The sequence below is a fragment of the Balearica regulorum genome, chromosome 3 (genome assembly GCF_011004875.1).
Source record: "Balearica regulorum gibbericeps isolate bBalReg1 chromosome 3, bBalReg1.pri, whole genome shotgun sequence".
NCBI lineage: Eukaryota > Metazoa > Chordata > Aves > Gruiformes > Gruidae > Balearica > Balearica regulorum.
Window position 1 is genome coordinate 101,502,122 of NC_046186.1, and position 15,407 is coordinate 101,517,528.

The 15,407-nt window shown below is 40.2% G+C and overlaps 1 protein-coding gene across 1 annotated transcript in view; it reads right to left on the reverse strand.

The window, feature by feature from the left end:
- The window catches only part of INTS7 (integrator complex subunit 7), a 28,865-nt gene extending 13,529 nt beyond the window's left edge, over nt 1-15,336 (reverse strand). Inside the window, exons 1-11 of the mRNA XM_075749198.1 lie at nt 15,159-15,336; nt 14,795-14,924; nt 13,779-13,925; nt 9,437-9,574; nt 8,914-8,960; nt 8,244-8,443; nt 6,586-6,708; nt 3,827-3,944; nt 2,187-2,321; nt 1,530-1,627; nt 636-875 (exon numbers count right to left, since the gene is read on the reverse strand). Coding sequence (XP_075605313.1) covers nt 636-875; nt 1,530-1,627; nt 2,187-2,321; nt 3,827-3,944; nt 6,586-6,708; nt 8,244-8,443; nt 8,914-8,960; nt 9,437-9,574; nt 13,779-13,925; nt 14,795-14,924; nt 15,159-15,312 — 1,530 coding nt within the window. The 5' untranslated portion in view covers nt 15,313-15,336. The remainder of the gene's footprint in view (nt 1-635; nt 876-1,529; nt 1,628-2,186; nt 2,322-3,826; nt 3,945-6,585; nt 6,709-8,243; nt 8,444-8,913; nt 8,961-9,436; nt 9,575-13,778; nt 13,926-14,794; nt 14,925-15,158) is intronic.
- Between the last annotated feature and the right edge of the window lie 71 nt (nt 15,337-15,407).

A 15,407-nucleotide genomic window follows, 5' to 3' on the forward strand; every position in this document is an offset into this window, starting at 1 on the left:
CAATTCTGTTTCCAAAACTACCAGAAGTGATCTGCTTGATTTTACACTCAAAACTACATAGAAGATTACATATATATTTTAACTGAGGAACTTCAGTCATATCTTTTAAGTAGTTATGGCAACCCAAGTATTTCTTGTAGATTAAAAGTCACTTTCATTCAAGGAATCTCACTGTGGCTTTTACCAGAGATAAACTCCACATGAATTAACAGGAAGCTTGTAGTTTTTTTCTTAAAATTCAAATTCACTTCCAAATAGATGTGATAAAAGCATTTTTATCTCATAGTATATTAAATGTCACATGCAGAGGACAATACATAAATTGAGCTAACTGCCATTTTGTTTTTCTATAACCATTATTTTACAGGTACCTCAATAATTTCAATAGCTAGGTTTGTCTAAGCAGTGCCATCTGCTGGAAAATCTAATGAATACACTGCATAGTTCAGCTACATCTATGAGATTTCAACATTGAACAGACATGCATAGTCAAAAGCAAAACTGAAAATAGTGGCTACAGACTAGCACATTAACTTGGACATAGCAAATGGCTTAGCCCTTGATGGATAAATTCTATATAAACTAATGTGGATGGATTTTATTAACAAAGGCAGCTATTTACCAGAAGGTCTTACCAAGAGTTCCTGTTTTTTATCAGTGGTAGATCGTCCAATTAATTTATAGAGGTCCATTAGATCTCCTAGCATCCCATCTGCTAAGACAGGCAGCTGCATGGCAATAGCTGCTAAACAGTGGCACATGAGAATCCTAGCAGCGTCCTGGGCACTGTGTAACTGGGTCAGCAGGGATTCAACTACTGACTGGCTCAGGTGAGGACGGCACTTGACCAGCTTCACCATACAAGTTAACGTGATCTGCAATTCACACAATCAACAGGTACAATAAACACAATGTCTACTTAAAAATTAAAAAGCCAGACACTTATCTGCAAGTATGATGGCGGAAATATAGAAGATCTGGTATTTTCAGAACCACGTACACTACAAACAGTGAGATTTTTTTAAAAGGCTGAGTCTGTCCTGAGCTTACAGCACAAAAACATATCACATTCAAATCTTCCTTTTCATACCAGCAGCCTTTACCGGTAAACAAATAAAATTACTAATAGCAGCTTATTAAGTGGGAACACAAAAATTATAGTTTATAAGAGTGTTGTAATCATGTACATTGCATCCCTATCTCCAAAAAGCAGGTTCTCTCCAAGATTCTCTTCACCCTCCAGAGATACCTCCACCCCATGTTCAAGGTCATGTTTTTTATTGCAGCTGTTCCTCTGAAGAATGCTTTTTTCACCTACAAAAATCAACTTACTCTAGAGCTGAGAGGAGTTGCACTACTGTGCTCAGTTTTCTCTTCCACTGATTATGGGCAAAACATAGAAAAACCTTCGTTTACTTCCAGTATGTTATGCTTACACCAGAAAGGATCTGGTGCACACTAGCTTTTCTGTTATACAAGCCATTACTATAATTTGCAGCTGTGCTAGGGGAAGACAAAAGTAATGTCACCTTTAAGGTTGCCTGAGCTCCTGGACTGTCATCTTGACTACAAAGAACAAGAAGAGCCTCTAAGCCAAAAACTGCATCTTGCTCCAAAGGCAGAAGATCTAAGAGAAAAATACAGTAAGTTAGTTCCCTGTTTTCTGACCATAACTGGTGTAATGGTTGCAATACCAGTGCAAACATGACAGATAAGTATCTTCCCAATACTTCTGCCTTACCTTATTTTGTTTAGAAACAATTCTGCCATTCCATGTCTCAGGTAACTATTCAGCAGTCACAGCAACTGACATTTGTAGAGCACACAAATCTCCGAACTAAGATTTCTAAATGCCCCGTTATTCTTTTGCAATAGATTTTGTGCAAAGAGTTTTCAAAAGGTTGACAAACAACTCATTAGTTTTACAGCAAAGGTAAGACAAGCATTTATTTAGCACAAGTTCTACTGCATCCAGTAATTTTGTCTAAATTAGGCAAAGACGGAATCTTCCCAACCGTTCATAAAATCATACAGAATATTTTCTAGATTATAGTCCCCATTCTCCCTAACCAGCATGAAGGAGCAAACAAATTTACAGACAGGTTCACAGACAAGACCAGTTAACACACGTGAAGCACATAAGCCTGACTAAATAGACACATTTCATTGTCCTTACTTTCATTTACCTTTTTCCTGACAAGAGGCTGATATATTAGTCAGAATTCTCACACCATGAGCTGCAATGCCACGGTTATTATGGTAACAGCACTCCTGTGCTAGTTTTACTAAATCAAGTGATCTTGCAGTTGTGGCTGCTGTTCCTAAAGACAAGGCAAACAGGACAGTCCATAATTACATCACAGATCTTTGAGTACATTTCTGCAAAAAAATCAATATTGACTTAGGATTAATTTTTTTATATTTAAAGGATAGGATAAAAACATATCTTACTCTCAACACAGAGGCTCTCCCTCCATTCCTGAACACTATACAAGACATACATAAGAGAATATTTGGGTCTAAAGGCTGATGTTTCAGGTACTCAGAAATACTGCCTTAAGAAATATTGTATCTGATTTTAAAAGTTGGTGAGCATATATTAAGACATGTCAGAATGACTGAAGAGGATGTACTGTCTTTCTCCATTTCGGCAGCCCATGTAGTTGGGTTCATAATACTCATTAGGGCAGTCTGGCTTCCAAGAAAAAAGAAACAGTATGATCACCACTTTAAGAGCAAGATACCGTGAATCACTTTAAAACACCTACTTTTATTTCTCCAGAATACGGCCACAAGGCAGAAACGTTCATCTGGTGGTGAAGCAGGTCATTCTCACAAGGGTGGCACAGCTTCACTGTGCCAGGGTAACATGTCAGCCCACTCTCACACTACACAAAAACTAAGCAAATCCATGGTTTTAAAGCACCTTAAGCAAAATGCAGGTCAACCATTTGAGAGGCATTACATTTCTTCATTTTATGAAGAAAAATTGAAGACCCAAAGGTAAAAATCCTTTCATATAGCACATCAGAAATAGTATATCAGAAATAATGTGGCCAGCAGGACTGCTGTCCCACTGTACTCAGCACTGCTGAGGCTGCACCTTGAGTACTGCGTTCAGTTTTGGGCCCCTCACTACAAGAAGGACATTGAGGTGCTGGAGCATGTCCAGAGAAGGGCAAAGCTGGTCAAGGGTCTGGAGCACAAGCCTTATGAGGAGCAGCTGAGGGAACTGGGGTTGTCTAGTCTGGAGAAGAGGAGGCTGAGGGGAGACCTTATCACTCCCTACAACTCCCTGAAAGGAGGTTGTAGCCAGGTGGGTCGCTGTCTCTTCTCCTAATTAAGAAGAGATACAGCAAGAGGAAATGGCCTCAAGTTGCACCAGAGGAGGTTTAGATTGGATGTTAGGAAAAATTTCTTCACTGAAAGGGTTGTCAGACATTGGAACAGGCTGCCCAGGAAAGTGAAGTCACCAGCCCTAGAGGTATTTAAAAGACATTAGATATGGTGCTTAGGAACATGGTTTAGTGATGGGCTTGGCACTCTTAGGTTAATGTTTGGACTTGGTGATATTAAGGTCTTTTCCAACATAAATGATTCTATATTACCCACAAAATCCAGAACAAAATCTTAGACCATGATTATTTATGGGTATGTATTATCCCATTTTAAGTTTACATATGATGAACACTGACTCTCAGCTAGCGTTCTGAAGTTCAAAAATAGTTTAAGAATATGCTACAAAGTGTTTAGATGAAACTAATTATCAGTGGGTAGCCAATCCATTAGAAATGCCAAAGACAATCATCTAATCTAGTTTTCTTACCTGGAGCACTGCTGAAGTACTGCTTAATGGCAATGGTCCCCGATAACGTGGAAAGAACAGATAGCATGCCCAGTTTCAAGCTGTCATAAGGAGTGTGAAGAGCAGATTCACAGAGTGCCTAAAGATTAGCAGGAGAAATGATAGAGAGGAAAGGAAGCCCCATGAGCTACCTGTATTAAGCATTTAGTTGCACTTGTCTGAAGAGTTTTGAGTCAAGATTTTCTCACAGAAAATACTATACTGAAATCAAAAGTTAGAAGTCATACCCCAAAGCATCTGTTTTAGTAGACTGAGGACATGGCTTTCAGAAAAGTGACAGTGGGTCTCATTCTAGGAAATGCCAATTAAGTAATTTATTAAAAATAAGTGACAAAAATATTATCAGGTCTCATCAATCAACTGTTGCAAAAGATTAAGATAGTTCTCCAGTCTTAGAGGTATACCAATTGTTATAAGGCAAAATAATCTGCAGGGTTTTATGTAAGTATACATCTCGAGTAAAGTTTCAAGTGCCATTTCCTTTAACAGTCCTGGTGTCCAACAGAATACAGTTTAAGTTTCTTGATAAACATATTAAAATATATTTTATTTTTTTAACTCATTTATACTAAAGGTCCTGTCATACGTTTGACCTTTTGCCAGATCTTCTCAGGCTTTAACACATCTAGATTGGAATAACCCTTAAAATTCACATTTTTCTCAAATCCATTATGTCACTGTCCACAATTTAGTCACTGGTTTTGGAGGCTTTTTCAGTCAGCATGAGAGAAAGCAATGAGACAAATGGAAAATATAAGTATATTCTGCCTCAGAGTGCCAAAGCTGAACAATAACATCTAGTAACTGAATAAAGAAAAAAACACCACCACAGAATTAGTTCCACAGAACAAATAAAAATCCAAAATAGCGTTCTTTGACATATGTATGTTCTTGTATGGTATAAGGGTTAAATTCTAAATAAATTTGTAATTTGTACCAATATAGTATTTTGCTAATCCACTGAATAGTGTGGCATCAGACAGAAGATGATATAGTGATTAGGGTTGAAAATGAGTCTTGATGTCTCCCAAGACACTGATGTTTTACTCCAGTGCTGTTAGACCACCACTCAGAGTATATTTGAAACAGTAACTACTAAGAATGCCAGCAGCACAGAAGAATTAGCAGGATGGACTGCAGACTGCTTGTTACCTTCGCAGTCAGTAGGACTGCTCTAAGCATCAACAGCAACAGCTTCTAAAGCTGACACCTAGATATCAGTGAAGTCTCCACAATTCAGAGACTAAGCCTCCTACCTGACCTACACAGACAGACCCAAAATGCTAAAGATAACACTGCTGAACCTCTTGTTGGTAAAAAAGTAAAAGCATCAGGCTTTGCTGTGAGAAAAGGAGGGTCTGCTCCAGCCCTGTTGTATAAACATTACCAAGTCTTTTAAACATATGGAAAAGAGTTGCCCAACAAAAAAGTTGGCTTTATATTTCAGAAGTCAGAAAAAACTCATTACATCTGCATGCCATTCAGCAAGCAGTAACAAGCTTCAGTCAATTTTATATTAACCCAGTCACTGGTTTAGTTCCAACATCAATGGAACTTTTTCATAAGCATTTCAACCATCAGGACACCTACTTTAAGACACTACATAACAATGAAAGTGATGTTATCAATGTTTCTCACTTGTACTGAGATAACTACCAACCAGGCATAATGGTATAGAGTAGCATTTTGAGTGCAAATAATCCATAAGCCATTAAAGCAACTCCCTAAAATTCTTAAAACCAAATAAATTTATAGTATTAATCCATTAAGAATAAAGCAGTTCACTACAACAAAAACCTCTGCACACTCCAAATATTGTCTAAGAATCAGAGACAAAGCAAAACATGCTTTATTTCCTCACACAACAAATCCATGTAGTTTTTCCTCCCAGCTGCCTTGTGTTCCAACAGCATATAGTAAAAGTATCTTCCAAGAGTAACAAAAACAAAGAAAAAAGATGCAAAAAAGTAGAGCTATAAGCATGTGCCATTAAGTTCTTGAAATATTTACTTTCCCATTAATCTAATCTGAAGGTATTTTCTATAGTAATTTCTACCAGAAAAGGAGCAAGACAGCAGAAAAAGTGTTCACGTGCAACTGTGATTGAAAGAAAGCAGCAATACCATCTACAACTGTCCTGGTTTCAGCTAGAACATAACTGTTTCCCCAAAAACCACAGATGCACTATAACACCTTCTAGGGTCTCATTCATACAACAGTAGTCACAAGGATTCTATTGAAAATGAGCCATTAATCCTAAGAAATGAAGTCAAAATTACATTTGTCCTTTGAAGTATACCTTGCTGGATGACATGCTTTGAGAAATTCCAGAAAGACTGTGTTACATGAGAGCATTAATACATACTCAGTATCATAAGATTAATGTAAACATTCAGCTCTCATGTCTTGTCTTAGACAAGTTTGTCAGTTGGAAAAGTTATTTCATCACTGTAAGAAGGCCTACTACATGACACATGCCTTTCCTCAGTTATACTTCAACTTTGATCCCTACAGGTAAACTTACCCAACTCAAGATATTCTACGATTCTATGAACTGTTCATTAATACTTGGCTACTCTGCTTGGCAGGGTAACCTAACTTAAGCATACAGAGATGCATGTGCTTCCTTCCTTTACCTCCCAAGTTATTCTCTAGAAAGAATTCTACAACTAATTGCAAAGTTTCATAATAAACTTTAGCTTAAAAAAACCCGTATAAACCTGAATATTTTCTCTGCTCCATGTATGCGGTGTCTTGTTGGCCAACAACTTTAAGTCTTGGATTGCAAGCCTCTTCACAGCCTTCCTGGGGTCATTCTTCAAGTACTGCAACAGAAGCTGGATCTGTGACAAAGTAAATTCATTGTTTAAGAGATGCTACTAGAAGGAAGTCTTTTCAAGAGTACTCGTGAAGAAATTTTGAGCACACTCAGCCAAAACTAGCTTGCCTTATCTGATTGCTTGCCACATGGAAAAGCCCATACTTAGGCTGTGATGCCACAGCAAGCTAAAACAATCTGACAGCAGATTTCTACCATCCTGCTCTCCTTGTTCGTGCACCCTTCTCTACATCACCCCGCATACCTGAGAAGCCTTGAGACCTGTTTTGACGCTCACAGAAACGCCATAAAACACCCCCTGAGAAGCTCAGTAAACACCTTATACTGTCATAATTATGCTACTAGCAAGCATTCTGGCCATTTGCTGCTAATACAGGTGTCTGCATGATCTGCAGTTAACAGATAGCAACAAAGACATACCTTGTATGTCTCAGTTGCCAAAATCAACCCCAAAAACCCAACCCAAACCAAACCCTAGCCACTCCCTCCAAAGCATTTATCTCTAAGTGATACTTAACTACACGTCCTTTGTCATGTTCACTTCCTGCAAATTTACAGACATGGAATAGACAGCACATGAAAAAAAACATGAACATGCTGGCAATAGTTTTGTTCTTCATTCCTACCCTGGCTACATCACTTTTAAGCAGCATTGGCTGTTGTGTTGCAGAAATACAGCCTAAATCACCATGCTTATTACCATAAAAAACCTAAAAGCACATCAAGTATTCTAATGTTGTTCCAGTTGGCTTAGATTCAGCACTATCAAAAGCATCCTCTGAAATACAGAAGTCAACCATACCAACAAGAAGTTTCAGACAGATCAATGCCATTAGTCTAACAGTAACAGACACCAGCCTTCCATAGCTGTACAGGATTGAAAGCAAGCAAATAGATTTTCATGACTACTTTACAAGGATTAGCTAGATGAATCTCAAATGTCACTGCGTTCACACCTACTATATAAATCATGTCCACAAAAGACTATCAGAACGTAAGCAATGTATTTTTCCATCACTACTTTCCCACAACTGGGTTCATAGCCCTAAATTATAGCAACAGATTCAAATTCCTCAGAGGTCAAGAAATACATTTCTAAATGCACTCTAATGCCACTGAAATATTCATTTGCTTGCAAGCAATGAATGCAAAAGGCACACCCATGACCCAAGAGAATATACAGCAGTGACAAGCTAAGTCTGGGTTCTACAGGTAAGATGAAATTTTCTGAAAAAATCAGGGTTTGCTTTCCTAAATACTAATGGATCCTAGGTGATTTCCATCCCAGTTGATTTTTAAAGACAAAACAGGTTATGATCTGTAAAGGGTTCCTGTGCTTGATGGGGTTATCTGAAAACAAGACCAGAGAAGACAAAAAATATGAAAGCAGCAATTTTCAGGGTATTCTTTCTCTATAGCATATAGGAGCAACCATCCTAGCATATCCATCACAATTTATTTTCAGCATCAGCTAGAATCTGAGGGTTTTTTAGATGTACTTTGTACTTTATGTTGAAGGAACGACTTAGGGAGAATTACCTGTTTAGGAATGTCAACCAAAGAAGAAGCAGCAAGCAGAGTGAAGGTGTGCAGAGTAACAATGACCATCTTGGTAGAGGGATATGATGTTACCAGCTGCTGAAGCAGCTGCCGAGAGCTGGAGGCCAGGCTAGCATCATGATGCATGTGCTGTAGAATAGGGATCAACTTCAATTTCAGGTCCACAGGAGTGGCTAAACCTGCAACAAGGAAGAAAGATATAGGCAGACTGTTAGTCCTTTGTTTTGGCTTTCGGCAGTACTGAGGCACACAACATGTCTGCATTGCTACCACTGCTGAATGCATAACCCATCTACTAAGCAGCTGCATAACAGCTGTATCAAGCACCTTCATGGTTCTTCAAGAAGGTTGCTCCTTGCTTCACTGCAGGTAACACATTAACTCATCTAAAGCAACCTATGACAGTCTAAGTTTCTTCACCCTACTACAGATGAGCTTTTATTCTTTACCAAACACACGTTTTGAGAACTTAGATTTTAAGAGGACACAAGAGCCAGATATCGCAGTTACTGGTTAGCTAATTTAAAGACTAGAATTATTTGAGGATAAAGGCAACAGCATTCTGACATCAGATATTTACATATGGATAATAAAGAATTCTTAGATGAATTAGAGCTTTTCCCTTTTATCATTCAATATACAGATGTACCTTGAATCATCTCACTGATTTTATTACATATTCCAGCAGCAAAATCCCTGTAGAAAAAAGACAAAGTACCAGGTGAAACGAAGAAATAATTAAAAAATAAAAAAAATCGAGCTATCAGTGTTTTAACAATAAAAGCTTTCACAAAAGAGTGGTTGCCAAAACCTAAGTTGTTTTAGAACCCCTGCACATTGACATGATCAAATAAAATGGAAGCTTTCAAAAATGTGTCAGTGACAAGCAGCACTACATGTTGATCTCTAATATAATTTCTGTAAAATAATCCTTGATTAAAGCTGATATTCCACTTTGCATTCCCATATTTATAAGCTTTCCATTACTACTTTAGAAAAAAATTGTTAAACTTGTATTCAAATTTCTTTACAATACTGTTATTGCACATAAATGTTTTGCTGTAAATGACATGGCTAGCACTATAGAAGGAAATATTAAGGTCTGTGAATGCCAGCATCAATGGAGTTTCCATTCTCTATAATGTGAAAAACTGAAAAAAATTACATCTTACTTTGATTGTGCAGAAAAGTTGGCAGCAGCAAATATAGCAGCTTCAACTTCCACATTATCATGGGAATCCAAACTCTGACGAATACTGTGATGTGCGTTCTTCCTTTCTGGAATAATAGATGCCATGCTGCCCAACATCCTACAGAAATACATCACAGCAAAATCAGGAAGAACAATGATCATGAAGAAATGCAAGATGAAACCAAATAGAAAAGTAAAAGCACTGGTTAAAAAACTATTTTGATATAAATATGTGCTTTCATGTCTATTACAGAAACAAATGCTAAAAGTAGGCATATAATTAAAAGGTAACAAATGTTGTCATGTGGGTTATGTTACTGGTTTAATTAAAAAAATTACAAATTGATACCTTTTAGCTTGACACAGGTACAGTGAGAAACTTACTATGAATTCTTATAAAATTAAGAGTGGACTATGGCACTGGGAACAAGTATTTTTAAGATGCTTTTACATTCAAGCTCTGGTATCAATACAATGGCTATTTTCAGATACACATGAAGTACTCATCATGGGATACAAATTCAGAAATGTAATCTAGGGGGGATAAAAAAGCATTTAGAGAACTATTTCTATCCCTCTTCCCAACTAAGACTACAGAAGTAACAAATGTCTGAACAGTCATAAATTTTAACCACATGCTAAGAAGGCAAAGTTTCTAGAGTGTTACCATGATCAAGCAAGCAAATATCTGACTTTCATCATTTGTTTCTAAGATTATTTTTTTTTTGCTGATGTGAGATAAGGTTATTGCTGGGAATAGTGTAATACCTTGAGTAACTGCTAAAAAAAGCAGCAAATCAATCTATACTTTGCTAAGATTACCTCAAAGACACTTTCAGACATATTTAAGCATAATCCAATCATAAGAAGAATGAATGCAGAATTTGCACTGATGGCAATTTTAGCAAGATGGTAATTTTCTGGTCTCCATGTGGAGGCATGGGTGGTGAATGCAGTTGGCAGCTCGTCACAAGCAGTGTTCCCCCAGTCTTGGGGCCAGTCCTGTTTAATCTCTTCATCAATGATCTGGATGAGGAGACCAAGTGTGCCCTCAGTAAGTTTGTGGATGACACTAAGTTGGGAGGGAGCGTCAATCTGCTTGAGGGTAGGACAGCTCTGCAGAGGGATCTGGACAGGCTGGATCAATGGGCCAAGGCCAGCTGTAATGAGGTTTAACAAGGCCAAGTGCCAGGTCCTGCACTTCAGTCACAACAACCCCATGCAACACTAGAGGCTGGAAAGCTGCCTGGAGGAAAAGGACCTGGGGGTGCTGGTTGACAGCCAGCTGAACATGAGCCAGCAGTGTGCCCAGGTGGCCAAGGCAGCAAACAGCATCCTAGCTTGTATCAGGAATAGCATGGCCAGCAGGAGTAGGGAAGTGACCATCCCCCTGTACTTGGCACTGCTGAGGCTGCACCTCAAATACTGTGTTCAGTTTTGGGCCCCTCACTACAAGAAGGACATTGAGGTGCTGGAGCATGTCCAGAGAAGGGCAGCAAAGCTGGTCAAGGGTCTGGAGCACAAGCCTTATGAGGAGCAGCTGAGAGAACTGGGGTTGTCTAGTCTGGAGAAGAGGAGGCTGAGGGGAGACCTTATTGCTCTCTACAGCTCCCTGAAAGGAGGTTGTAGCCCCATGGGTGTCAGTCTCTTCTCCCAAGTAAGAAACAATAAGACAAAAGGAAATAGCTTCAAGTTGCATCAGGGGAGGTTTAGATTGGATATTAGGAAAAATTTCTTCACTGAAAGGGTTGTCAGACATTGGCACAGGCTCTCCAGAGAGGTGGTAGATTCACCATCCCTGGAGGTGTTCAAAAAGCATGTACACATAGCACTTGGGGGACATGGTCTAGTAGACATGGTGGTGTTGGGTTAATGGTTGGACTTGATGATTCCAGAGGTCTTTTCCAACCTCAAAGATTCTATGATTCTATTCTAAGAGTTCTACACAAATACTTACACTTATCTAGCAATAAACTTCCACAGATAAAGGTCTGGTTTAGCAGATCTTTCTTACTGACACTACTTAAGGAGGACAAAACCAAATCAACTGAGGATTTTCATCTGAAACTGCTGAACCAACAGCCATTTTAACCTTTTACTCAAAGCATCCTGTGAACTGGCTAGTAATTTCAGTCTTTTTTCAAACTGAACAGATTCCTAGGAGTTCTAGTAGTCTGTAAAGATAACCCTCAATACCAGTCAACAACTCTAATCTTGTTAGACTAATGAAGTGGAACTACAAGAAAACATGTTGATATATTGTATTTACAGATTTGAGACACTAGATCATAATCTCAAATAAAATATCAAAAGAATTATGAGCTAACAAACCCCTGTTCACAGACTGGTAGGGGTTAGAAGGGACCTCTAGAGATCATCTAGTCCAACCCCCCTGCTAAAGCAGGGTCACCCACAGCATGTTGCACAGGATCACATCCAGGCAGGTACTGAATATCTCCAGAGAACGAGACTCCACAACCTCTCTGGGCAGCCTGTTCCAGAGCTTGGTCACCCTCACAGTGAAGAAGTTTTTCCCTCATATTCAGATGGAATTTGCAGTGTTCCACTTTGTGCCCATTGCCCCTTGTCCTGTTGCTGGGCACCACTGAAAAGAATCTGGCCCCTTCTTCTAGACATCCACCCTTTAGATATTTGTAAGAATTGATCAGATCCCCTCTCAGTCTTCTCTAGACTGAACAGACCCAGCTCTCTCAGCCTTTCCTCATGAGAGATGCTCAAGTCCCTTAATCATCTTTGTAGCCCTCCACTGGACTCCTCCAGTAGTTCTCTGCCTTTCCCAAACTGGGGAGCCCAGAACTGGACACAGTATTCAGATGTGTCCTCCCCAGGGCAGAGTAGAGAGGGAGGATAACCTCCCTTGACCTGTTGGCCATGCTCTTCTGAATGCACCCCAGGATACCATTAGCCTTCTTGGCTAGGAGGGCACACTGCTGGCTCAATGGAGAGCTGCTTGTTCACGAGGAGTCCCAGGTCCTTCTCCACAGAGCTGCTTCCCAGCAGGTCAACCCCTAACCTGTACTGGTGCTTGGGGTTGTTCTTCCTTAGGTGCAGGACATGCAGGACTTGTCCTTGTTGAATTTCATTTGGTTCCTCTTTGCCCAGCTCCCTTGCCTGTCCAGGTCTCACTGAATGGCAGTGCAGCCTTCTGGTGTGTCGGTCACTCCCCCCAGCTTAGTAGCATCAGCAAATTTGCTGAGGGTACACTCTGTCCCCATCATTGATGACTATGTTGACTATGACTGGACCAAGCACTGACTGTTGGGACGCCAGTATCTAGTGGTGTGCCCAACTAGACTCTGCACCACTTAGCACAACCCTCTGGACTCTGCCAGTCAGTTCTCTACACACTTCACTGACCCCTCATCCAACCCACACTTCCTAAGCTTGCTAATGAGAACATCATGAGAGACAGTATCAAAAGCTTTGCTGAAGTCAAGGTATACAACATCCACTGTTCTCCCTTCATCCACCCAGCTGGTCATGCCATCATAGAAGGCTATCAGATTGGTCAGGCGTGATTTCCTGTTGGTGAATGAATGCCTCCCATCCTTCAACAGTGAAATCAATAACAGTTCTAGATGGACAGAAGAAAAGAATACAGAGGGAGAGAGAAAAGTGCTCTTTCACATTTGAATTCACTTGCACAGGAGTTGGAAGATGCAGTTAAGATGCTCATGTTGGATAGCATTAGAGACCCACACCAAAGCAGCAGGACAGTGACATTAAAGATAGCTTAATTATTTTTTTCTATTTGATTCCCAGGAAGTCTAAAGCAATCAATAATACAATGGCACTTCCTTAGGAGTCATTGATCAGAGACCAACAAGCAGTGAACTTCTAGAACAATGATAAATGAAAAACAGGTGCAGACATAACAGGGTTCACATGAATAAGATTTGGTTACAAGTTAAAAATTATTTTGACACATAAGGAAGGACTTTCCTTTTGGCCCTGGTCTAAATAGGTCATAGGCAACATATATATTGCACATAGTTACTGTCTGGGTTATGCATAGAACAGGTTCATTTTTCAAGTACACAAAATTTCAACACTGCAAACTGTTTTGCCCAGAAACATCCACAAAATTCTCAACATCATAAATGGTTAATAACCTTGTTGTTCTGATCACAGATCCTTATCATTTACCCCTTTAAAGACATACGTCTTATACATTGCTGAGTGTTAAAAGCAAAGACATCTCCTACATTTCACTCATGGTAGTTGCAGATTTTGTTATTCCAGACTACCATACTAATAACTAGCTAGAGATCTGAAGTTAGGTTCATTTATATAATACATACCGAAGTGTAATAGCCCGAGCAACTGGATCATTGCTATGAATTACTGAGAAAACTCTTTTGACAAACTCATCCACATTTAGGATCTTCTCTAAGTGCTTCTCACTCTGCTGAGTAACTTTCAGCACACACAGCCTCAGGAAGTTGTTTCTATTAGAAGACATACACATTTCTTTATCAGGCTGTTTTATAACAAAAATTCAAAAACTTTAAGCAGAGAATTATTTAAAAAATTCTGAGAACAAATTAAAACAAGGCAAGGTCTATGCTTTAGAAACATTATATTTAATTAGACTGATACAGTAAAAAAGAGACTATTAGCACATTGTTTTATTTTCTAGTACAGACAGTATCAAATTTAGGCCCAATTCCAGGGAAGTTAACCTGTTGACAACAGCGAGAAGGAACATAAGCAGATGCCTGTTTTGTGCACACTTAGGGGTCTAATTCTGTTAGAAAAGCATGTCCAGGACTACGACAGAAAAGTCTAATTGCCATTGCTACAAGTGAGTGAATTTCTTTTCCTTCCTGCAGCCAGCAGTGAAGATTCCACAACAGCAACAGATAACTTCATAAGCTATAACAAAGTAGCTTCACTTCTATCGCATGAATGATTTAAACATCAGACACTTGCACAAACTATAGTTTGGGCTTTGTTCTTAACATTCTTAGAGATGAAATTTGCACATGTGATCATTCACCTATTTATTAATTTGAATGGGCCTATGGAGCAGAATTTACACCAGTGAACTTAAACCAGTAAGTGAATCCTCAAATCAGGACAGATGGAAAGGAACTGTGTCATTGATCACTTGCAACTACCTAAGCCCAGTAAGTATGGGGAAAACAGGCTTCAGTCAAGCATAACTTGTCTTCAGTTGAGTAGGTACCACTGTGGTATTATCAGGCAAGCAGAAAAATCCCATGACTGCCCAGGCTCCAATGCAGCAACATTCCCAAGATCCCATGCCTTACTACAGATCAGAGAGAATGGATAGAAACTGACTGATGCCACTTACCCCACTCTGAAAACATCAGCTAGCTTTAGGAAAGCTGAATTAATGAGAATAGGGAAAGGATATTTCTGGAAGAGCCTGGGAAAACGGACAACGGCTTCGCATTGCTCCCCGAGCTTGCCAGACCTGAGGCCTAAACAAAACAACAACAATTACTGCAGACACCGACGCTCCTTCAAATCCAGGTCCTTCCTCCACCCCTCGCCCACGGTAAAGCGATACAAAACAAAGCTCCCAGCCACCGGGGACCGAAGGGACGAGACACCCCCCCCCCCCCCCCCCAGCGCGGCGGCGGGCAGAGAGCAGGCGCCGACGGCCCTAAGAGCAGCCCCAGCCCCGCGACAACCCCGAGCCCACCCAGTTTCACCTTTGTCCAGCTCCATGAGTGCGGAGTTGGCGTCCAGCTCCTGCTCGCCGTAGCCCGCATCGGCCAGGAAGGACTTGGCGCTGGCAGCCATACCGATCTCTTCACCGCCGACCCGGCAAAGGCTCTGCCAGCGCCCCGCCCTCACGCCACGCATGCGCAGTCACCCGTCCCGCCGCCTAGGGGCGCTTATCCCACCGCCGCGCTATTTATGCGCGGGAGAGACGCCGAGGCGCATGCGCGAGCCGGCCG